At 50.5% G+C, this 22,726-nt stretch overlaps 1 protein-coding gene across 4 annotated transcripts in view; it reads left to right on the top strand.

Moving 5' to 3' along the window:
• The window catches only part of Asap2 (ArfGAP with SH3 domain, ankyrin repeat and PH domain 2), a 154,584-nt gene that overhangs the window by 110,815 nt on the left and 21,043 nt on the right, over positions 1-22,726 (top strand). For all 4 annotated transcript variants that reach the window (XM_076834020.2, XM_076834026.2, XM_076834022.2 and 1 more), the window contains exons 13-18: positions 495-543; positions 620-786; positions 2,991-3,124; positions 11,989-12,083; positions 20,719-20,908; positions 22,263-22,348. In XM_076834020.2, coding sequence (XP_076690135.2) covers positions 495-543; positions 620-786; positions 2,991-3,124; positions 11,989-12,083; positions 20,719-20,908; positions 22,263-22,348 — 721 coding nt within the window. The remainder of the gene's footprint in view (positions 1-494; positions 544-619; positions 787-2,990; positions 3,125-11,988; positions 12,084-20,718; positions 20,909-22,262; positions 22,349-22,726) is intronic.

The following is a 22,726-nucleotide window of genomic DNA, read 5'->3' on the forward strand; positions in this document are numbered from 1 at the left end:
GTCTACAACCATTATTTACAGTGACCTATTGCCTTAGCTCTTTGTAACTCAGGACTCCCAGGCCAGGTAATTCTTAGAATTTCTCACACAGTACTCATCTTTTCATATTTATTTATTTATTTATTTATTTATTTATTTATTTATTTTAAAGAAAACTAGAAAACTTCTACGGCATTCTCTTTAGAAAAATCTTTTGTTTTTCAAAAGGCCTCCACAGTTACTTTTGGGGCGACCTCTGCAGTGATTTTAACAAATCAAGGTTCTGAAGGGATAGTGATGGTTTCTGTTCAGTTTCTGGAAGCTGCAGCTTTTAGACTTGAAGGGTGGGGGATAGGGCAGGATTATTAATTTCCATTACAAAGTCACGATTACTGAGCAGGGGCAGAGGGAGTGCTTAATTTTATAGAGAGCTCAGATTAATCCTGAGGTTAATTATCGGCCACTTTTTTTCGGAGTTGGGTATGGATTGCTGACTGACATGCTTCTTCCTGCAGATGACAGGACCTACCACTTCCAAGCAGAAGACGAGCAGGAGTGCCAGATGTAAGTCACTCGGAAGCGAGGCTGGGGCAGACCCCGCAGCCGTCCTGGGCGTGACTCTCTGCTCTTGTCTGTCCAGATGGATGTCTGTGTTGCAGAACAGCAAGGAGGAGGCTCTCAACAATGCCTTCAAGGGCGACGACAACACCGGAGAAAACAACATCGTCCAGGAGCTGACCAAGGAGATCATCTCAGAGGTGCAGAAGATGACGGGCAACGACGTGTGCTGTGACTGCGGGGCCCCAGGTGATCCAGGGCCCCACACGGTCCTGGGCGCCAGGACATTAAAATCCCATTCCAATTCACAGAATCCATTCATTGATTTTCACTTTCAAACATAAAATCAAGTGCAGCTCAGCCTGAGTTCATCCCATTACACAAATGCTTAATGAACTGTGTGCAGGCCGCAGTGGGGCAGGGGTGGGAGAGGCCGCAGAGCAGCACTGAGCGACGGCGGCCTGGTGGAGATGAAAAGATTGCCATGCTTTTTGAGAAATGAAAACTGAAGGGCGTAGCAAGGGTGAAACCAAGGCCATCCTGTCTGGTAAGACTGAGAGGCTGCGGACACGCAGTGTGGGCCTCTACCCAGGATTGCCTCAGCACGCCTTTGTCCTGAACCTTCAGAGGAACTGTCTGTCGCTGTCTAGCTCTGTTCCTGGAAGAGCCGAGCTTCTGGGGAATGTCAGTTTTCCTTTCTGTAAAACGAAGGAACAGGTCCTTCTGCCTGTCACACTCTGGGACACGAGATGCTTATGTTTGCATTTTGATAAAGCAAATCAGAGGCTTCATTTTAATGGACATACATTTTTTACAACTAGTATTTTTAAAAGTTTGAGCAGTTGACTTGTTTTAATTAAAATGGAAGATGCTGGGGATCAGGCCACTACGCATAGGCTTTTCTGAATATTTGCAAAATGGGAAAGATTGTGGCTTAGCTAGAATGGTCAGCAACCTTTTCATTCTTCTAATTCTATGACCATTTTTATTTAAAAACACAACTAAGACAGGGCAAGGTGGTGCACACCTGTAATCCCAGCTACTCAGGAGTCTGAGGCAGGAGGATTACAAGTTTGAGGGCAGCCTAGGCAATTCAGTGAGATCCTGTTTCAAAATGAAATTTTAAAAAGGGCTGAGGGTATAGCTGGGTGGTAGAATGCCCTGGGTTCAACCCCTAGTACTGCAGTCAAAACCCTCAACAATGAGGAGTGCCATCAGGCTCCGGTTTCTCTGAAGGCTATCTTTGGTTTTGGACTCCTTAAAAAAATGTCTTTTTGACAGGAGATGAGGTAGGGAGAGATAAGAAGTTAATTATGCACTTTCTTGATGAGGATAAGATAAGGATAGTGAAACACATAAAGAAACACTTCCATAAAGAAGTTAAAGCTGTATTGTTTTAAAATATTAAGGCACCATAGATGGTGTAAAAACTTGATGAGCATCGTCTAATGCATGCCTGTCACTGCCCAGAGCTCAGTCACATAGCAGAAGAGGCCTAAGTGCACACACACATGCCCAGGAGTATTTTCTGATGTGGATAAACTGTTTATAATTTGAACATTTAAAAAATAACTTCACAATTACTTAGTGACCAAGATTGTGTTTACCTGCTGTGAATTTCAAAGGGGCAGCAAGCAATTCTAAGAATGAACCTCGTGGACATGGTAATGTGCTCAAGTACACCTCAGTTTAATTCATTTTACTCTTTTGTAGGTTTAGCACAGAGTAGGGTGTTTCAGTGAGGAGTAAACATGCCATGTGGGCAAGATGTGGTTTGAGCTCAGGTACGTGCAGGACTGTAGCCTGCCGCGTACCTGCTGGCAACTTTGGTCTAAGAATTGTGCTGTCTGGGCTACACAGGGAATCACTATCCTGATCTTCTCTTGGGGCTCTTGGTGGCGTTAAATGAGATCTGGTACAAAAGTGCTCTGACTTCTGAAGCTCTTAGAATGGGCGCTATTGTTGCTACTACTGAAGCGCTGAACCCAGCGTGTTGTAAGTGGGCTTGTTGTTCTGTTACTAGCATCTGTAGGTGTGGATGTGCTGGGTCCGTTCCTTATAGTACTAGGCTTTGGTGGGTCATGTTTACTCTTGCTCTGTCCTGCCTGTCTGACTAGGTTGGTGATGGCACAGTCTGTGTTCAGGACCCGTCCTGGAGGAGCCCAGAGTCTCCTGAGAGCACTGTGCCCTACGTATTTTCATACTCACAACACCTGTCACTTAAATGAGTGGAAGGATGGGGAGGTGGAGGAAGAGGGAAGAGAACGGAGGACAGCCGTGTCCCTACCTATGGATGGCTTGTTAACTAGTGGTATTAATCAAGGATTCCATTTCCGTCAACGATCAGGAAGTACTCAGGTTCAAAGCCTCCACTCAGTAACCAGCAGGAAAGCAGTTCTGTCTTCTGCCCTCTTCCAACCAATCGCTTAAATTTGTCTTATTCTCTTTGGCAGATCCTACGTGGCTTTCCACCAACCTGGGCATTCTGACCTGCATTGAGTGTTCTGGAATCCACCGCGAGCTGGGAGTCCACTACTCCAGGATGCAGTCCCTGACCTTAGATGTACTGGGAACATCGGAGCTGCTGGTAATTTCTAAATGCTCATTTTGGGTTTGGAACTAAATGAGCAGAAATCTCAGTTTTTACTTTGGCATTCATATCCACTTGGGTTTCTCGAAATTTCAGTGGGCTGGTAGTTGTTAACTTGGGAGCTGGATTTGGGTAATTAGAACCTCCTTCTCAGCTCTAGCAGGTGAGGGCACTTGCTGTTAGTATCGAGATGGAAGATTCTGCTCAAGTGGCCTGGGATGTAGCATGGTCCATTTCACCCCATCCATGAATTGGACTCAGAACCCGAGGCCTGAAGACGGAGAAGGGTAATTCTCCCTGAGTCAGCTGCTGGTTTCTGACAGGGCTGTGTTTGCTTCTTACCTCAGGCCTCTAGTGGGCTTCTCCCTGGCCCACACTGTCCCTCTCAGGAGAGAGACTAATCTTTGTTGCCATTAGAAAAGAAAAGTCTTTCCCTCTTGGTTCAGTGACAGCCCAAAGCCTCGTGGCAGATGAGGAAAGGAAGCGTTTTCTGTGGGAGCTCCAGGGCACTGAGGCTGCAGCCTCCTGAGCCAGGAGGTGGATCGGCTACGTGCTCTGGACGCCTAAAACGTGAGCTTCCGTGAGCTATTTGCACGTCCACGATTGCCTGTGACAAGCAGCGCCTGAAGTGCTGTCTGAGGCCGCTGGGCTTAAGTGGCTACTGACTGCCTTGATTTTAGTGTCAAGAGTAGTATTCCGGACAGAAGATCAATTACCCTGTCGGAGTTCCTCTTGTGGGGCCATAAATCCTCTTGACGACCACTGTGGGTCCGGTGTGTCTGGACTTCTGATACCCTCTGGACCACCTTGTGGGACCCTTGCAGTTTCCCTAGGAATTTCTTCATGGTGCTGGAAGAACACATTTGGGGGACGCTAGAGTGGGCCCCGTAGCCTCGATAGTAGCGCCCTATTACTGGAGGTTAAGGCTGAGCCAGACTCATGGGACCCCAGTAGTGCCCTCTTGGAGACATGCTGGGGTTCTTTGAGGTGCTGTGTGCATGGCCTGCATCTTGGGGATGTGCATGTATGCTTGCATTATCTAAGGAGTAAACGATGACGCCCTAGATTTGAGGTTGTCAAAGCATGTTTTCAAAGAAGCACAGAGTGTCTCGGTGATGAACTGCGGCAGTTCTGCTTTCGCTGATTCGCTACAGCAGAGGGAAGCACTGAGCAGCTTATGAGGAGGTGACTGCCTGTTTTACACCAAGTGCTCGGCAGGGCACTCATGCTGTTGCTCGTTTGGTTTCCACAACAGCCTGCTGACCTGGCATGGTATCCCACCTTACTGAGGAGGAAGCTGGGACTCGGAATGTTTCAGTATGCCCAGGGTTACGTACCTGCTAAGGGGGCACCCTAGAGCATCCCCCCACCTGACTCTTGAGCCCACACTCTTCAGTTTTGAGGAACTGGGTCATTACTGGCCTTTGTGGTGGGTGGTCCTGCCATGCAGTGAGATGTGAGCCTCACTACTGTCCCTCCACCACCAGCCTCAGGAGTGCTCTATAGCTGGCTGGGGGGAAGGACACTGATCTGTGGCTGCCTGTTCCCATGGTGTGGGATGCTCCTGCCATAGCCAGTTTTACGCTGCCCACGTGAATTATCAGATGTGCAGGTTCTGTTACCCATGAAGAGGAAAACACCAACGAAGATTGAGAGGAATGTGTTTTCCTTTTGTTGAAATGACAAAGTGACCCCTGATCCCTGATTTGGGGTCTGTCTTTCGAGTCTGTAAACTCACAGAAATTTAAAGTTTGGCCAATTCCATCCACTTTGAGACTTCAGGCTGAGCCTTTCATTTTCTCTGGTTGTTTTCAAAATCTAACTTGTCAGAAGGCTAATTTCTGCTCCAACCTTCCCTTGCTGGAATCTCTTTCCCTCAGAGGTCATCAGAAAAGCAAAAGTAGAAAGTGGGAGGAAGTGGGATTTGGTTCTTGCCCCCTGCTCGACCCTGTGCTCAGGGATCCTTGGGTGGCTCAAGATGGGTCTCTCCTGCCCCCCCGCCCCCCGCCCCTGCGTGCTGTGTGCTAGGACTGAAGCCTTACCTCAGCCCTTCTGGGGCTCAGCAGTAGGTGGAGAGTGTAGTTATGGCTGCACACCGGGACCCTACATTGCACTATCAAGCACAGACACTTCAAGCCTTTTTAAATTACCTGGATTGTTTATTTTCTTTTGCTCAGACAATCTGCTGTCTTCACAAAGAATTTCCTGAAGTCTTGACACCTCTCTCACTTGGGTGTGTGTTCTCCCTCCCACCCCCATTTATAGAATTATGTCTGGCACATAATAGAACCTACAAAATATTTGCCATTGTTACTACCTCCTCATCCAAGATGATTTTTTTTTGTGTGTGGAGGGGGTTGCCAGGGATTGAACTCGGGGTGCTCACCACTGAGTCACATCGCCATCCCTATTTTGTATTTTATTTAGAGTCAGGGTCTCACTGACTTGGCTGACTCTGAACTCACTATCCTCTTGCCTCAGCCTTTCAAGCCGCTGGGATCTTAGGCATGCGCCACCGTGCCCAGCCCAAGATGATCTTTACAAAATTCTTTCAGAAGAATGACCCATGTTTCCAGATGGGTAGACCCGAGGGAGAGCCCCCCGGCACCCTGGCTATCTGCTGTGTACTGAGCCTTTCTGTGTCGTAGGACAGTGGCGCAGAGTCTTTGGTTGGCTTGTTCATCACAGTATGTTTTCCTGGGCATCAGTATTGGCTCAACCTGCTGGTGGAGATGGACAAGCTATCTCAGAGGAGTTTTTAGGGAAACAGCAGTATAGACCACAACATGTGACATGGCAGGAGAGGGATTTTATTAAATTTGTTGTTTTAGTATGGATTTACGGTGTGTAACCATGATGTTTTCATACATTATGCACATGGGGATGGTTAAATCAAACTGGTTAATATATCACCATTTTTTATGATAAGAACATAAAACTTCCTTTGAAAAATTTACAAGTATCTTTTATTATGAGCTATAGTTCCTGTGATCTGCCCCTTAGATATTTAGATTTCACCCTGATTAACTGAAATTTTATATCCTTTGACCAGTTATCCTTCACCCCCTCCCTGGTAGCCAGCGTTCTACTACTTGCTTCTGAAACTTTGATCCGAGTGAGAACGTGGCATGTCTTTCTGTGCCCAGCTTATTTCACTTGACATGATGTCTTTCGGGTTCATCCATGTGGTTGCAAACGACAGCTTTTTCAAGACTGAATGGTATTCCATTGTAGATATCCGTACCTGCTTCTTCTTACCTGTTTATCCATTGGTGGACACTTGAGTGGATTCCGTATCTTTGCTGTTGTGAGGCTGCTGTGGTGTGGGCATCTCTTTGATGTGCTGGTTTTATTTCCTTTGAATACACACAGACATCTCCATCCTCCAGTGCTGGTCTTGCTGGAACATCAGCAGACCTACTTTAGTTTTCGACAGACCTCTGTGTGCTTCCCCACGGTGGCTGTGCTAATCCACATTCCCACCAGCAGTGTGCAGGGAATGTGCACTGACACTTTCCTCCGCGTTCTCACTGACACTTGTTAACTTTTGTCTTTTTTTTGGCACAGTGCTGGGTGTGGAGCGAGGGCCTTGCACATGCTAGGCAAGCGCTCCACCACTGAGCCACACCCCAGCCTGACTTCTGTCTTTTTGATAAAAGCCATTCTGATAAGTTCGAGGTGGTGGTGGTGGTGGTTAAATTCGCAATTCCCTGGTAATCAGTGATGCTGAGCACTCCAGCCTGTGCCTGTTGCCCATTCGTAGGTCTTCTTTTTGAGAAATGCCTATTTTGGTCCTTTGGCTATTTGTTTTTCTTCATATTGAGTTTTTTCAGTTCTTTATATATTTTGGATATTATCTCCTTGTCAGATGTGTGTATTTGCAAATATTCCCTCCCCGTTCTACAGGTTGTCTTTTTACAGATTGTTTTCTTGGGTGTGAAGAAGCTTCTTAATATGATGCAGTGCCATTTATCTATTTTAGCTTTTGTTGGCAAGGAGAGATTTTTAAATGGCCTGAGAGAGACAGCAGGTGCTCAGCAGATGTGACCTGGCAGCAGGTGCTGAGCTTGGCATGGCCCTGACTGCAGCTGCATGGGGGGGGGGGCATGGCCTGGCAGCAGGTGGTGAGCGTGGTCTGACAGCAGGTGTGGGGGGTGTGACCTGGTAGCAGGTGGTGAGTGGGCGTGGCCTGACAGCAGGTGGGGGTGTGGCCTGGCAGCAGGTGGTGAGTGAGAGTGGCCTGACAGCAGGTGTGGGGGGTGTGACCTGGTAGCAGGTGGTGAGTGGGCGTGGCCTGACAGCAGGTGTGGGGGGTGTGACCTGGTAGCAGGTGGTGAGTGGGCATGGCCTGACAGCAGGTGGAGGGGCGTAGCCTGGCAGCAGGTGGTGAGTGAGCGTGGCCTGACAGCAGGTGTGGGGGGTGTGACCTGGTAGCAGGTGGTGAGTAGGCGTGGCCTGGCAGGAGGTGCTGAGAGAGGTGTGGCCTGGCAGCAGGTACTTAGTGGGTGTGGCCTGCCAGCAGATGCTGAGTAGGGTGTGGCCTGGCAGCAGGTGCTGAGAGGGGCCTGGCCTGGCAGCAGGTACTTAGTGGGTGTGGCCTGCCAGCAGGTGCTGAGTGGGGCCTGGCCCAGCTGCATTCTCCTTTTCCGTCTGACATCCTGTCCCTAAACAGGTGCTCACCCACTAGAGTGTCACCCTGTCCTCCCACACGGTGTTTCACTTAATTCTGTGAGTTATTCTCTGGCCTCGGGTTTGCAGGCCCTGCCGCTGCACAGCATGTGGTGCGTCTCCCTCCTGAACTGCAGTTGTTTGAAAGCACGCTTGCTTTCCTTGTTAAATGGATGAACTTGAGCAGCATCCGTGGAGGTGGCTGGTCAGTAATAATCTTTTCTTCTTTCTACTTGCTTTTGGAATCCCTTCTCAGTCTGTGAAATGGAGCTAGAGTAATTGAAGTATTAATTGATTAGTTCCTAAGATTTTAGCACACTTGAGCTTAATAGGCTTAGATTCTCAACAAACCTGCTTTCAGAAAACCTTCAAATAAGCTGAGATTTTTAAAAGATAAATTTCCTCCTTAGTGTAAAACATCATGATTTCAGCATTTTTTCAAGTCATAGAGAATCATCGTCACTGTACTGGCATATTGCTATGCTCCACTTCGCTATCATAAGTGAAGTTAGTAAAGGAAACCTTGGGCTGGGACACAGCTCAGGGCAGAGCTCTTGCCCAGCATGTGCAGGACTGGGCTCATCCTCAGCACCACACTGGATGAATAATGGGCCTGGATGATTTGAGGTGAAGTTAATAGTCTCCCATCAAGTTGAAGAACAAGCATCAGGAACCGTAGGAGCAGCTGTGAGTGGACTCAGCTCTGCCTCTTGCCCGTCTTGTAAGGCCGTCAGACACTCACACAGGTCAGCCCACAGCCTGGCCTGGAGCAGTGCGTGGAGTGGGAGGGCAAAGCCCCACCACGCCAGGGATTTTTCACCTCACCACTGCTGTCTCTGTGACTGAAATAAGCCACTCTGCATCCTAAAAGCAGTGGCTTAGGGTTCATGAGAAACTGACCACCAGCTGCCATTTATTGAATAACATGTTGTGGGCACTCTGTATTCTGTCTGAGAACTCTGAAAACTGGGGCCCGCACTTGCACATGGGTCACTGGGCTCCAGAGCCTGTGTCCAACCTTCTTCATGAGTCACAGCTCTGAACCTTGCATGGCCGGAGCCCTGCATACAACATTGAGCACCCAAATTGTGTGCTTTGTCAGAAATATCAAGGAGAAATCGCTTGTGGGCTTGCTTGCTGCACCCCGGAGTGTCCTCTGTGCCCACCCTGGGAGAGGCACTGTGCATACTTAGTGAACATCTCGTCTCCTGCCTGGGCTACCAGTCATGTGTGTGTCATCCTCTCCAATCTCCCACCCACCCCGGGATCCAGGGGACCCTGTTCATAACAGCCCAGTTCTCTGTCCAGGTTGGGCATCCTCGGGGAGTGAGGCATGAGTTCAGTTGACAGAGGCCAGCTGGCTGCCCGGTTACTGGGTAACACTGTATTCACCTGCTGAGCCCACCCGACTGGGCAGCCCACCGGAACCAGCTGGAGAAGGAGGCCACAGTGGTGTCCCTGTGCCATGAGGAGGAGGCTGTGTGAAGGCTGAGGGCTAGGGCTGCGATTTCACTGCCTCAATGAAGCACAGACCGGCCCTCTGTATCCTCAGACTCCTCTTCCATGGATTCAACCAACCTCCACCAGAAATTTTTGAAAGAATTCCTAGAAAGTTATAAAAAACAGAATTTGAATTTGCCTTGTGTGGAAGATCACACTGCATCCACTCAGATGGTGGTGGTGTAGACACACTGCCGTGGCCTCCCTCCTGCTCTGCCCCGAGCCTGGTTTGCTTACCGTGTAGTTACTCCACACGGGACATTACGACTTTTTCCTTATTATTCCCTAAACAACAGAGTGTGACAGCTATTAATGTGGCACTGACATTGAGCAGATGTTGTAGGTGGTCTGGAGGTGACTTGAAGTATCCGGGAGGAGACTAAGGGTGCCTGCAATTCCATATAAAGGACTTGGGCATCCTGGAGCGTGGACCCAGTCCCCCCAGGCAGAGAACGACTGTGCCGACAGCACTCTGCCTCTCCTAGACCTAGTCTGACTGAGTCCTACCCCAGCACAGGACGTGGCCTCTGACAGTGGAACGCCTCCCTGTCGGGGCTCTGGTGAGCACCCTGCCTTCCTGCTCCCTGGGTGCTCCCACCCAGCCTGCTGGGCCCACGTTTTCTTGATAGGACCTGTGGCTGCTATCGTGAATGCTTTTGTCTTTGCGATTGGTTCCAAAGGGGTTCTCTGCGGGCTGAAAAACAACCGGATCTTGGCAGCACTGGGAGGCAGCGTGCTTCTGCAGCGTTGGGTGTGTGTGACACGGAGCTGGTGGCTCCCTGAACCAGCTGTCTCCCATAAGTCAGCCAAGTCCCAGCAGAAGGGAGGCAGCTCTCTATCTCCTGGGGAATTCTCTTCCTCCTGCCCCCACCCTGTCTGCCTAACGTAGACCAGGAGGCATCTGCTGACCCCTTGCTCAGACAGGGGACCACCTCGCTGTTTATGTCACTCCCTTTCAGAAAACGGTGTGCTTGGCTGGGGGTGGTGTCCCCCGGGACTGCAGGGCAGGGGTGGGCTGGCCTGCCTGTAAGCCAGGGGTTCTTTTGAGATTCAGCCCTGCCTGTGATGCTGACTGCCCTAGGAATCCTTCACAGGGCTGGGCCTCGAGGGGGTCGGTACTTGTCATCTTGTGGTGTGCCACCCTGCACTAGCTTCAGGTGTCTGGGTTCAGGAGACTTGGACCTGGCAACCTCAGTTCTGCCTTCTCACAGTGACTTGAGGACCCAGAGCCAGGACTGAGTGACGAGGTGGAGCTCGTTAGTGTTAGTGCTTTGAGCCATTAACTTTGTGCACTTGATTCAGTCATCAGGGACAAAGAGGCTCCATGTAGTTCTTAGGTCCTGTGTAAAAAAACACCTTCCACATCCTTTGCCATCCCAGCTTGATGTTGGGTATCAGTACCCATCAGGAAGTTCCCAGTATGTCTAACCCAGATCCCTTCTGCTGTTTCCCTGGAGATAAAGCAGACTGCTCAGGCAGTAGCTGGACCTCTCAGAGACCCCCATTAACACTTTGTCAGCGTAATTAATTGAGTTAACTATCAGAAGTGTCACCAGCTTCCCAAACATACCATTTTCAATGTAGAAATTAAAATACATTTTTCTCAAAACACCACACTCCGAAAAGAGGTCCCTTCACTAGTGTTTCATGAAACATTTAAGAACTCTGACCTGGCCAGGCGCATGGCCCACATCTATAATCCCCAGCGACTGGGGAGGCTGAGGCAAGAGGATCGAAAACTCAAAGCCCACCTCAGCAACTTAATGAGACTGTGTCTCAAAATAAAAAGGGCTGGGACGTGGCTCAGTGCCCCTGGGTTCAATCCCTGGTGCCAACAAGAACTTTGATGGGGTGTGGCTCTGTGGCAGGAGTGTGCCTGGTCATGGGAGGCCCTGGGCTCCATCCCTGACCGGAGGCTGACTTGCTTGGGCTGCGCTGGGTGTTGGAAGGTGGATGAGTCCCTGGTTTTAAGGAGGTCCTGGCCTTGCACCCGTTCCTCCGCTCGTTCCAAGCAGGCCGGTTGCCCTGTCGGGGTCGCTTACCTCACAGCAGGTGCCTGGTGGCTGGCCCTGGAGTCCAGAGAGCGTCCAGTGGAAAGGTGTCCACTTGGTGTCTGCCAAGCTGGAAGCCTGGCCGCCACATCCAGCCCTGTGCCTGGGGCCGACGGGACAGTTTCCTGAGTGTTGCCGCATAGGTTGTCCACTTGAACATTGCTGCAACCCTGTGGGGCCAGGCCTCCTCCCCTGCCCATGGAGACTGGCCCCCGGTCAGCTGGCCTCCCTGTGGACACACAGACCCGAGTTTTGGCTTCCTGGCCTCGTCTCCCTTGCACTGTCATCGCACCTTGTAGTCGGCATGAGGAAGGTTGTTTGGGGACGTGGAGTTGACCCATTTCAGTGGGGCCCAGGCCTTCAGAAGGGCAGGGGAGGGTGGCACCCCGCTTCTCTCTGTGTCTGTGGGGACGGTCCGGGGGCATTTCGTGCGAAGTCCTCTGGAGAGGGCTTGCTGCTTCCCTTCTGTGATTTTTACGGGTGCCTTTGGGCTTTGGGCTTTGTCCATCTTCATTAAAGGCAAACCACTTTATTGCTCTATTTCTTAGTGGCCACTAAATAAATCATCAGATGTATGAGTAATGGGTCGCTGTGGAATGTATTAATAATTGAGTGCCCTGAAATAGACTTTTGTTTTTGCAGCTTGCCAAGAATATTGGGAACGCGGGCTTCAACGACATCATGGAGTGTTGCCTCCCGACGGAGGACTCGGTCAAGCCCAGGCCAGGCAGCGACATGTGAGTATGGGACTGGCGGTGCTCATTTCTTGAACAGAGTCGCCCTTCCCCCGAGCCTTGTGTGGCAGGGAGCAGCAGATTTGGGGTACCCCATTTGTTCCTTCTCTATGGGAAGTCAGTTAGCTTATGTGGGTGTTTTTGTTTGTTTGCTTCTTAGTCATTTTCACCTTTTTCTGTGTCCGGTAGAAACTTGGTACAGCTGGGGTTTTAGGAGTGGCCAAGGGACAGCAGTTCAGCAGCTGTCTGCACATGAAGGTGGCGTTGTAGTGAGTCCCCTGCTGCTGGCCTGAGTGGCCCCTGGACGTTTGCCTCTGCTGCTCGTGCTCTTGGGCAGCTTCCCATCTTGGCTCTGTCTGGATTCTGCACCCCTCAGGGACTGGCTGGCGTGATCTGGGACTATGCACCGTTCCCTCGCTGGTATCTTTGCAAGCGTAGGATGTGTTGTTTCCTCCAAGAAAAATTGTGTGTTTGATTGGGAAGCATTAGTGCCTTCCGTGCTTGCAGAGGGCCTCTGAGGCAGCACACACCCCCAGGAATTTTCTCGCCATCTTATCAAGGTAGATGTCACCCCAACCAGCTGTCTTTAAGAGGTGGACAGGGAGACTCTCAGGCCACTGCATGCCTGTCCTGCACCTAGACCTCAGCTCTGTTTCTCAAGATGGCCTGTCTGCCCAAAGAGGGCTCAGGGCTGGTTTACCAGTGAGGAGACCTCTCTTCCTTCTTGGTTCTGCCTGCTATGCATTTGCATAGGGAGGCTGCGTCCAGGTGTCCTGGAGGAGAGGGAAAAGCCAAAAAGATGTAATGGGAGAAAGCACACAAATCCAATTTCAGAGACAGCGTTTTCCTTGGAATAAACCTGATATGAGTGATAGCATGGGTCCTCCTAAACAGCGTGAAACCCACTCTTTATGAGTGGGTTTGCAAGCCAGGTGCCGTGGCACAAGCCTGTAATCCTACTGGTTCAGGAAGCTGAGACAGGAGGATCGTGAGTTCAGAACCAGCCTCAGCAACTTATGGAGTCCCTATGCAACTCAGTGAGATCCTCTTTTTAAATAAAATACAAAAAAGTGCTAGGGACATGGTCCCTGAGTTCAGTCCCCTGTGGGTTTATGGGTAGGTGGCAGTAGACAGGCCCTTTTAAAAGCAGAGAATTGAGATTTCTGTACCATCTTGTGGGACATATATTTGGGAACTGAGGCTGCAGGGTCTTTTGTTTTCTGCAACTTGACAGGTGAGGAAGCAGAACTATGCAAAGGGAATGGATAGGACACTCAACCCTCATTGACCCCTGGTGTTGGGTATCTTGGGTGAGCCTCTCAGGGGCATTAGATTATAGTCAGTTTGTGTTTGGTCCTGCAAGCAGCTGTTGGTGGCCTAGCATTCCCTTGAGATGGGTCAGGTGTGGTTTTAGATTCAAGGCACAGGCTTACAAAGGTCCTCTCCTCTCTGGCTGAGGATCCGAGTTTCAAATCTGTTTTCTTACCCAGGCCTGGATAGGCATGAGGGACATAGCCAGCCCAGTCCTTCCTGGGTCACAGGGCTGTTTTTGTGTGTGAATCATAATTACACATAATGGCGGGCGTTACTGTGATGTGTTCACACCTGTGCCTGGCATAAGGTGACCTACTCATTCCCCCATACCTCCCCTTCCCTCCCCCTCAGTCCCCACCCTTTGCTGATCTTCTCTCTTTCCATGAGATCCCTTTCTCTTCCCTTCGTCTCTCTGGCCTCTACGTATAAGAGAAAACACTTGACCCTTGACCTTCTGGCTTATTTAGCATGAGGTTCACCATTTCCAACCCATTTTCCTACAAGTGACGTAATCTCAATCTTCTTCAGGGCTAAAACTCCATTGACTATATACACCACATTTTCTTTGGCCATCCCTGGAGGACAGACACCGGGGCTGGTTCCATACCTTAACTCTTGGGAACTGTGTTCTGTAAACATGGTGGGCGTGTGTTGCTATTGCATGCTGACTTTAATTCTTTCATAAAAAACACCAAAGAATGGTACAACTGGGTCATAAGGTGGTTCCATTCCTTCTCTTTGAGGAGCCTCCACAGTGAATTCTACAGTGGTTGTACTCATTTACAGTCCGGCCAATGAGTCTTGCTCTTTCTCTGCATTGATAATTACCATTCTAACTGGAGTACGATGAAATCCCAGAATAGTTTTGATTGGCATTTCCCTGATTGATAAAGATGTTGAACATTTTTTGGTGTATTTGGCCATTGGTATTTCTTCTTTTGAGGGATATCTGTTTAGTTTTTTTGCTCTCTCATTGAATTGGGAGATTTGTTTCTATTTTTGATGGAGTTCTTTTTAGCTTTTTTAAGTATTCTGGATATTCATCTGTTGGAAGAGTAGCTGAAAATTATCTTTCATTCTGTAGGCTCTCTCTTCATTCTGATTTACTATGCAGAAGCTTTTAAATTTCTGGGTTTTTTTTTTTAACTTTTTCATTTGTTCTTTTTAGTTACACATGACAGTAGAATGTAGTTTGACATATTACATATACATGGAGTCTAACTTTCCATTCTTTTGGTCGTACATGATGTGGAGTTACACTGGTCATGTATTCATATATGAACACAGGAAAGTGATGTCTGATTCATTCCACTGTTTTTTCTATCCCCATCGCCCCTCCCTTCCCTTCATTCCCCTTTGTCTAATCCAGTGAACTTCTATTCTTAGTGTGTTCACATCTGCATGTCAGAGAGAACATTTCACCTTTCATTGTTTGGGACTGGCTTATTTCACTTAGTTAGTATGACAGTCTCCAATTCCATCCACTTACTGGCAAATGCCATAATTTTATTAGAAGCCTTTGAATTTGATGCCATCCCATACATTGATTCTTGTTTTGTTTTTTTTTTTCCTATTGAGGAATGCCTTGCCTGTTCCTGTATGTTGGAGTGTTGACTGTATGTTTTCTTCTGGCAGCTGCAGCTCCTGGTCTAGTTCTTAGATCTTTGATCCACTTTAAGTTGATTTTTGTGCAGGGTAAGAGATAAGGATCTAGTCTTATTCTTCTACGTATGGATAACAGTTTTCTTAGCACCATTTGTTATAAAGGCTGTCTTGGAATGCCTGTAATCCCGGTGACTAGGGAGGCTGAGGCAGGGGGATTGCAAGTTCAAAGCCAGCCTCAGAAATTGGGCAACTCCCTAAACAACTTAGTGAGACCCTGTATCAAAAGGGCTGGGGGTGTTGCTCAGTGTTTAAGTGCCCTTGGGTTCAATCCCTGGTCACATCCCCTCCTCACCCGCCCCTCGCAAAAAAAAAACCCAAAAGGCAATCTCTCCATTGTGTCTTTGGGGCGCCTTTGTCAGGATCAGATGACGGTTTCTGTGTGGGTTTGCCTGTGTCTTCTATTTCATTGGTGTGCTCCTCTGTTTTGACCCCAGTACCATGCTGTTTTGTCACCTTGGCCCAGTAGTGTGACTTGAAGTGGAGTGTTACTCCAGCCCTGCTCTTACTGTTCAGAACCAATTCTGTGTCTTTTATCTTCCTGTGAATTTTAGGAATGTTTTTTCTAGTTTGGTGAAGAATGTCATCAGTGTTCTGATGGGGGTTGCACTGAGTCTGGGTACAGCGTTGGGAGATTCAGCCATTTTAACAGCATTCATTCCACCTGTCCAAGAACAAGGAAGGACTTTCCATCTTCTAATGTCCTCAGTTTCTTTCTTCAGTGTTGTGTGGTTTTCACTCTGGTGGTCTTTCACCTCCTTGGTTAAATTTATTCCCAGGTTTGTTTATTTTTGAGGCTATTGGGGATGGAATATTTTTTTCTAATTCCTTTTTCAGTGGATTCATTATTGGCGTGCAGAAAACCTATTGATTTTATGTTGATTCTGTGTCCTGCTACTTTGCTGAATTTGTAATCTCTAAAAGTCTTCTGGAGGAGTTTTTGGGTCTAAGTGGGGGAGCACTTTATCTGTGAACAGTGGTAGTTTAACCCTCTCCTCTCTAGCTGTGCTTTCTGTTCCTTTCTCTTGCGGGGTAGGTTCTTTAACTTCTCTGAGCCTCAACCCTGAGTGCCTCTAATATCAAAAGGGAAGCCACTGACCTCACAGGTGTTGGGAAATGAGTGTTGGTGCTGGCTGCTCTGCCTGCTCTTCATTGTGTGGGTGGCAGGGCCACGTGGGTGCCCAGTGTTGATGCCGCACACCTGGTGAAAGGCGGGCCCCTTCAGTTAGACTATCCAGAGGTGAACCCACCCGGCGGGATAGCTGGGCATCCGGCTTAAATGCGGGAAGCGTCCTGGCCCAGTGCGCCAAGTTCAGTCACAGCTGTTTGATTGACACCTGGTCTTTCTGCTGCTTCTGTCACAGGGAAGTTGTCGGTCCCCTGGAATGCTGTAATGTTGTCCAATTTGAACAAAGCAGGTGATAATAATTTCTTTCAAGTACGAGGACGTTCCTTATAAAGCAGACCACTGTTCTGTCTGCTCTGGGGCTGCATGAATCTAAGACAAACACCTCTGGTTTGGAACATTTCCACATCAATGGTCTGTCTGCAGAACCCCTCCCCCACTTGGCACTATTACTAGGGAGTTTCCACAGCCCCCCTTTTTTCTTTTTCTCACAACAAGGGTAGATGCCCAGTATAAAGGTGCGACGTTGCCCACTGTCCAGTTGAAAGAATCGCAGGGCGCTCTCTGCTCCTGTAGCCTTCAGCTCTATCTTGAAAGGCCCCGTCCTTCTTTGTCTTGCACCTGGGCTTTCACAGGATTGTTCGGATTAGTTGTAGGATTCTCATTTTTGTATTTCCCACCACAGTATGCTGCTTGAGGTGGTCCCGTAAATATTTACTGAATCAACAGGTCAAGGAATTTGCCCAGCTCTGTGCCTGCTCAGTAAGGGAATACCTCTCATCTCAGTGAAAAAGAATGTGCTATTTCTAGCTTCATCTAAGAACAGCGCTCCATCTGCAGATAAGTCTGTTGAAGGGGAAATCAAAGACACCCTCTCGTGGCCTGCGAATCCCCAGATGGATTTCCCAGGCGTGGAGCAGCCTAACTAGGCCACGAGGGGCCGGATGTGCCCACTGCGAGGTTAGAGCTGTCCCCGTGTCCTTCGGAAGTGCCAGGAAAGCCCCTACCGTGTGCCAGATGGATGGTTCTGTTGAGCTAACTGCTGTCCTCGGGCCTCAGCCTTCAAATGCACAGGGACAGGCTGCTGCTCTGGAGCCCAGGCTTGGCCTGTGGCACGGGTGGAACAGACTCGTGCTGCCTTTGGGTCAGAACCACCTGCAGGGGACCAGAGCCCTGGGCAGACAAACAGTCCATTAAGTAAGTAAGTAGAGGGAATCCGGTCTGCCTCTGCCCCCACCTGCCAGGGTCAAGCCGTGACCGTCCCCAGTGCTCCTGAAAGAGGGGAAACCTGGCAGTGGTCCTGTCACTCATGGAATCTCCGTCATTGAGGGCTGCCCAGCCTGACATCCGGGCAGGCCGGGGACTGGGCAGGTCCTGAGCATCATAGGCTCTGTCAGTGGCCTCCATGCATGAATTGGATCTGCCTAAGGAAGCCACCTGGTGGAGACCCAGCCTCCTGGCCTGTTGGAGGATCCAGTGAGAACCTGTCTCCCTCAGGTCACCAGGTCATTTTGGCATCTCCATAGCAGGTCAGCAGCATGCAGGGGAGGGGCAATGTGCTGGGGCACACTGAGGATCGAGCCTCAAGTGAGGCCCTGCAGATGGGCAGACTGAGGACAGAAGCGAGAGATGCCTGGTGCCCCTGGAAGTCCCTCCTGGGCTGTGACACTCAGAGCTGGTGCTCTGGAACAAGGTTTCCTCTCGAGCCAGAAACCTGCCCGACTGCTGCAGCCTGTCCAGGAGCAACGTGGGCCCAGCAAGGGCATCAGGGCCCTGCCAGTGTGGGAAGAGACCCTGCCCTATGGCTTGGTCTGGATTTGTGGGGAGTCCCTTCCTGGAGAGTTCTTTCTCCAGGGACCCCCAGACAGGTAAACTCTGTTCCCTGCTTGGAGTTCCATCCCACAGGGCACCCCTGAAGGAGGTCAAGTTGTCCTGTGTGGCCCTGGTACAGGTAAAGAAAGCCCGTGGCTACTCCAGCAGCCACAGGCCATCCCTATATAGTAGGCGGCTGAGAGAGGGACGTCAGGAGAGAGCATGTAGAAATGCCAGTACAGCCAGGAGCAGGTATAGCTGTAGCAGGGTAGGCTGCTGTGTCCCTGCTTGGTTCTTGTCCTGTGAGGACTCCAGAGGTCATGTGGTCAATGGCTCTTGACCTTCAGTGAGAACCAAGACCACCAGGTTACCTGGTCCTCCTCCAGTTTCTGTTTCCCAGGGACCGGGTTGTCTGCATCTTGTACACACAGTGGGGTGGCCTGGGCCCTTGCTCAGGGAAGTACCACCTATAGGCATTTGATGGGAAGGCAGAGAAGCGCTCTCTCCCTCCGTCCCTTCCACTGGAGCCTAAGAGGAACAGGAGAGCATGGGACCACAGGCTCCATTGGCTCAGGAGGTATCAGCCGTGTGTTTCTCTCTGTGACTGGAGCCCCTGCCCTCCCCAGAAAGCCTGGAGCTGATCCATCCACTCATAAACCCCAGTGTTCTTGAGCCAGGACCCCCAGTGTTGATGAGGACCTTGGGGACTGAGCAGCGGTGGATGCGGGTCGGGTTGGCACAACCCTGAGCTGTGAAGAGCAGGCCAGGGCCTCTGTGCCTGGCCACCTTCCTCTGCATTCGGTGCCGACTCTACAGTAACTACAGCTGGCGAGTCCAAAGTGCTGGCTCAGTGCTTGGGAGCACTGTCTCCTTCCGTCCTGCAGAGCCACACGAGGCAGCCCTGGCCTTGGTTTTACTCCACAGTGAGTCACTCAGCGTGGTCACACAGTGGGATGCGGTCAGCCCCTTGGGAGTCTGACCGTCTGACCCAGACCCTTCTGACGTTCAAGCAGACTTGTCCTGGGGGCGGTGCAGGCCCTTCTTTTCAGTCACATCCCTGCCCAGCCCACGGAAACTTCATTTCATACCTTCCTGACATGGGCAGGAGGGACCAGGGAATCGGATCTTGTCAGGCCGTTCTATCTGTGTGTCTGTTGTCAGTGGAAATTGGTTTTTGTGACTTTTTTTTTTTTTTAGCAGTTTTATTGAAATATAATTTGTGCCTTTGAAAGTTGCACAATCCAGTGGCTTTTAGTGTATTTACAGATTTTGTGCCCATTGCCACAGTCAATTTTTTTTTATTTTTTACTTATTTCTTTGAGATGATGGGGGATCTCATCAAGTTGCCCAGGCTGGCCTTGAACTCGATGATCTTCCTGCTGCGACCCACCAAATAGTTGGGATTACAGGCATGACCACCCCACCCAGCTCACAGTCAGTTTCAGATTTTTTTTTACTCCAAATGAAATGCTGTACCCACAATCCCTGGCCTACTGAGGGCCCTGTGCGTCCACCCTGGGCAGCCTGCTTCCCACTTCTACACATTGGCCAGTCTGGAATCTCCATCTGTAGATTGTGCCGTGTCTGTCCGTGCTGGCGTAGGTCAGCGCTTCCCCTGCTGTGCCGCCCCGCACTTGTCAGACGGGCGCCCTGTCGTCTGTGTTCGCCAGTTACTTGGGTTGCCCGTGGCATTTCTGGCTTGATTGGCGTGAGCACTTCAGTGCTTCCGTGTCATCTGTCTCTTCAGGAGTCGCTCTTGATGAGACCTTTAGTGTGACTGGGTTTGGAAAGTGCTCAGCCCTCTCACCAGCAAGCTGCCAGTTTTCTTGGTCTCCATCTTTCAAGTGCATCAGCACTTTCCAAGGTCCTAGGACCTACTGTGTGCTCTGCTTAGGTGTCACTCATGTAAGGATGACACTGCTGTGAGGATGTGTTGGGTGCACTTTCACAAATGAGAGAGCGTGAGGCCTAAGGTGAGTATTTGTTCAAGTTTCAATGCTCGGCATGCGGTTAGAGTGGGATTTGAACCCTGGCTCCCCCGGGGCTGCTCTTTCCAGGCTTCTTGAGTAGGGTGGTGTCTGAGCACGGTGCCGTTGAAAGGCCAGACCAGAGAGCACACAGAAGAGGGGCAGTTCCCTTTGGTTCATCTGACAGGAAGTGGCTTTGAGGCACACTGACATGGAGTCCATGCCCCCTGGGCAGGTGGGCAGGCAGGCAAACTACCAGGGAGACTCTGAACAGAGGGCAGGCCAGGGCAGGCCTGCAGAGGTGGCCCAGGAACAGCAATGGGAGGGACATGTATCACGGCAGAGAAGGACACAAGCATGCCGTGGAGAGGGTGTGGGTGGGAAAGGTGCAGACGCAGGCATGAGTGGCAGGGGCAGCAGCTCGGGGAGGTCAGAGCATGGAACTTCAGGGTGTGGCAGGGGCAGCTGCTGAGAGAGCAGGGGGGTCGCCCACCTGGCTGGCTGGCCCTTACAGCTGCTTCAGGCCCAGGACGCTGCGCTGGGCATTGACACCTCTGACATTGGAGACAAGAGACATCCGGTACCAGTAGAAGGAGCCCCAGGGTCGGGGTGAACGGGTGCTTGCAGGTGAAGCACAGCTTTGCCACCAGTGCTGCTTGGGAGGAGGGTGGGCAAGATCCTGCAGGTGGCTGCAGGTGGACTGAGCGGGGCAGGGGAGGGGGGCTTAATGGCTCACTGCAGTGTCGTGTGGTTTCAGGAATGCCAGGAAGGACTACATCACCGCCAAGTACCTGGAGAGGAGGTATGCGAGGAAGAAGCACGCAGACAGCGCCGCCAAGCTGCACAGCCTCTGTGAGGCCGTCAAGAACAGAGACATTCTTGGGTTACTGCAAGCTTATGCTGATGGCGTGGACCTCACAGAGAAGATCCCGCTGGCCAACGGACATGTGAGCATGTGGCTGCTGCTTCTAGGAAGCAGAAGGAAGCAAGGGAGGGCAGCAGGGCGGGGTCTTGGGCTTGAGGATTCACGCTGTGCCATTCTCCAGGAGAGCAGCACTCGCTCGGTTCCGTAGGAGAAACTGGAGGCTTATTTATTTATTTTTAATTGGCAAGTAATTACTTAGGTTCAGCATCTTTTATCCTAAATGCTTGGAACTAGAAGTACTTTGGACTTTGATTGTTTTTAGATTTTGGAATATTTGTATATGAGATGTGTTAGGGATGGGACCCAAGTCTAAACACAGAATTCATTTACATATACCTCTTACACATAGCCTGAAGGTAATTTTGTAATATCTCTAGGATCCCCGTGCTTTGACTACAAACCATCACATAAGGTCAGGTGTGGAATTTTCTGTTTGCGTTGCCCACCCCTTAAAAAGTTTTGTACTTTGGAGCATTTTGGATTTAGGATTTGGGGACTAGGAATGCTCAACCTGTGCATATGTTTATGGGCGTTTTGAGATGTGTTCCCACTGTAGAATGACTAAATCACGCTATTGCCATGTCTTCACCTTACATGTTTCTCATGGTGAGAACGTCTCAGAGATGCATAACAGGGGACTATTACCAACTGTGCAGTAGCTCTCCAGAACATATTCCTCCCGACCAAAGCTTTGGGTGTTGGTTTATTCTTAAACCTCAAATGAATTGCCCACTCTGGAGAGCGAGCCTGTCCTGAGGCCTGAAACCGAGGGTGCACACCTGAGCAGCCTGCAAGGACCTCTCTTCTGTGAGCAGGGTCAGCCCAAGGCCACCTGAGGAGTGCCCTGGGAGGGGCAGTTCCCTGTAGCCTGCAGCCTATGCACTCTCCTCCCTGAGGGGGTGGGTGGGAAACATCCCCCAGACTTGAGGGAACCCTCAGGGGTCTGCAGTAAACCATTAGTGCCAAGGGGCTGGTGGATCCCCTAGTCTTCCGCAAGTGCCTCACGGACATACACTTCAGCCCCAGTGCTGTGTTTTTCCCTTGTGGGGCTCAACCATGTCCTCTCAGGCCGACTCCAAGCTCCCCAGGTGGGGGTGTTGTGACATGGGCAGGAACACCTTTCTCCTAGTGACTGACAGGCTCCTGTAGATGTGAGCCGAGGCACCAGCAGGCTGTGGAGTGCCCCCTTGCTCTTCCTCTTCGTAGAGAGGTGGAAAGTTTGCCGTGGAAATTAGTGGGCACTCCGTACCTTAGAGATAAGATTTTTTGAAAGAAAGGATGAACACTTTTGGAAGGGATATACACAACTTCGCTGAGCTGGACGCAATATTGAAGGCTGCCGCTGGAAGGCTAGAATGTCTCCGTTTGGTTTCCAGGAGCCAGATGAGACAGCCCTGCACCTTGCCGTCAGGTCGGTGGATCGGACTTCTCTTCACATCGTGGACTTTCTGGTTCAGAACAGGTGGGTGTCTGAACTTCGCGCAGGGCGAGGAGAGGGCTTTTGTTTTTGCTCCCTGGGCTTCCTGAGGACGGCATCAAGGCCTCGCTGCTTCAGTTGTGATGCAGAGGTACTCGCATGTGCAGGTCTGAGCATGAGTCATGGGGCAGAGAAGATGCCAGGTGTGGGCGTCGCACGGCTGTGCTGGGGAGATTCAAACCCAGGCTCAGCCTGGGACTCACAGCCCCCGGGATGTGTGGCTGCTGACCTGGGAGCCCTGGAGCAGTGGTGCGCACCCCACCCCGCATCCTGTGCACTGGCAGGTTCCTCCCCTCGCCCTGCCGGTGGGGCTCCTTGTCCCAGACAGGACGTCTCGAGTAGGGGAGAGGAGAGGGCAGCGGA

Source organism: Callospermophilus lateralis, chromosome 14, assembly GCF_048772815.1.
Source record: "Callospermophilus lateralis isolate mCalLat2 chromosome 14, mCalLat2.hap1, whole genome shotgun sequence".
Classification (NCBI taxonomy): Eukaryota; Metazoa; Chordata; class Mammalia; order Rodentia; family Sciuridae; genus Callospermophilus; species Callospermophilus lateralis.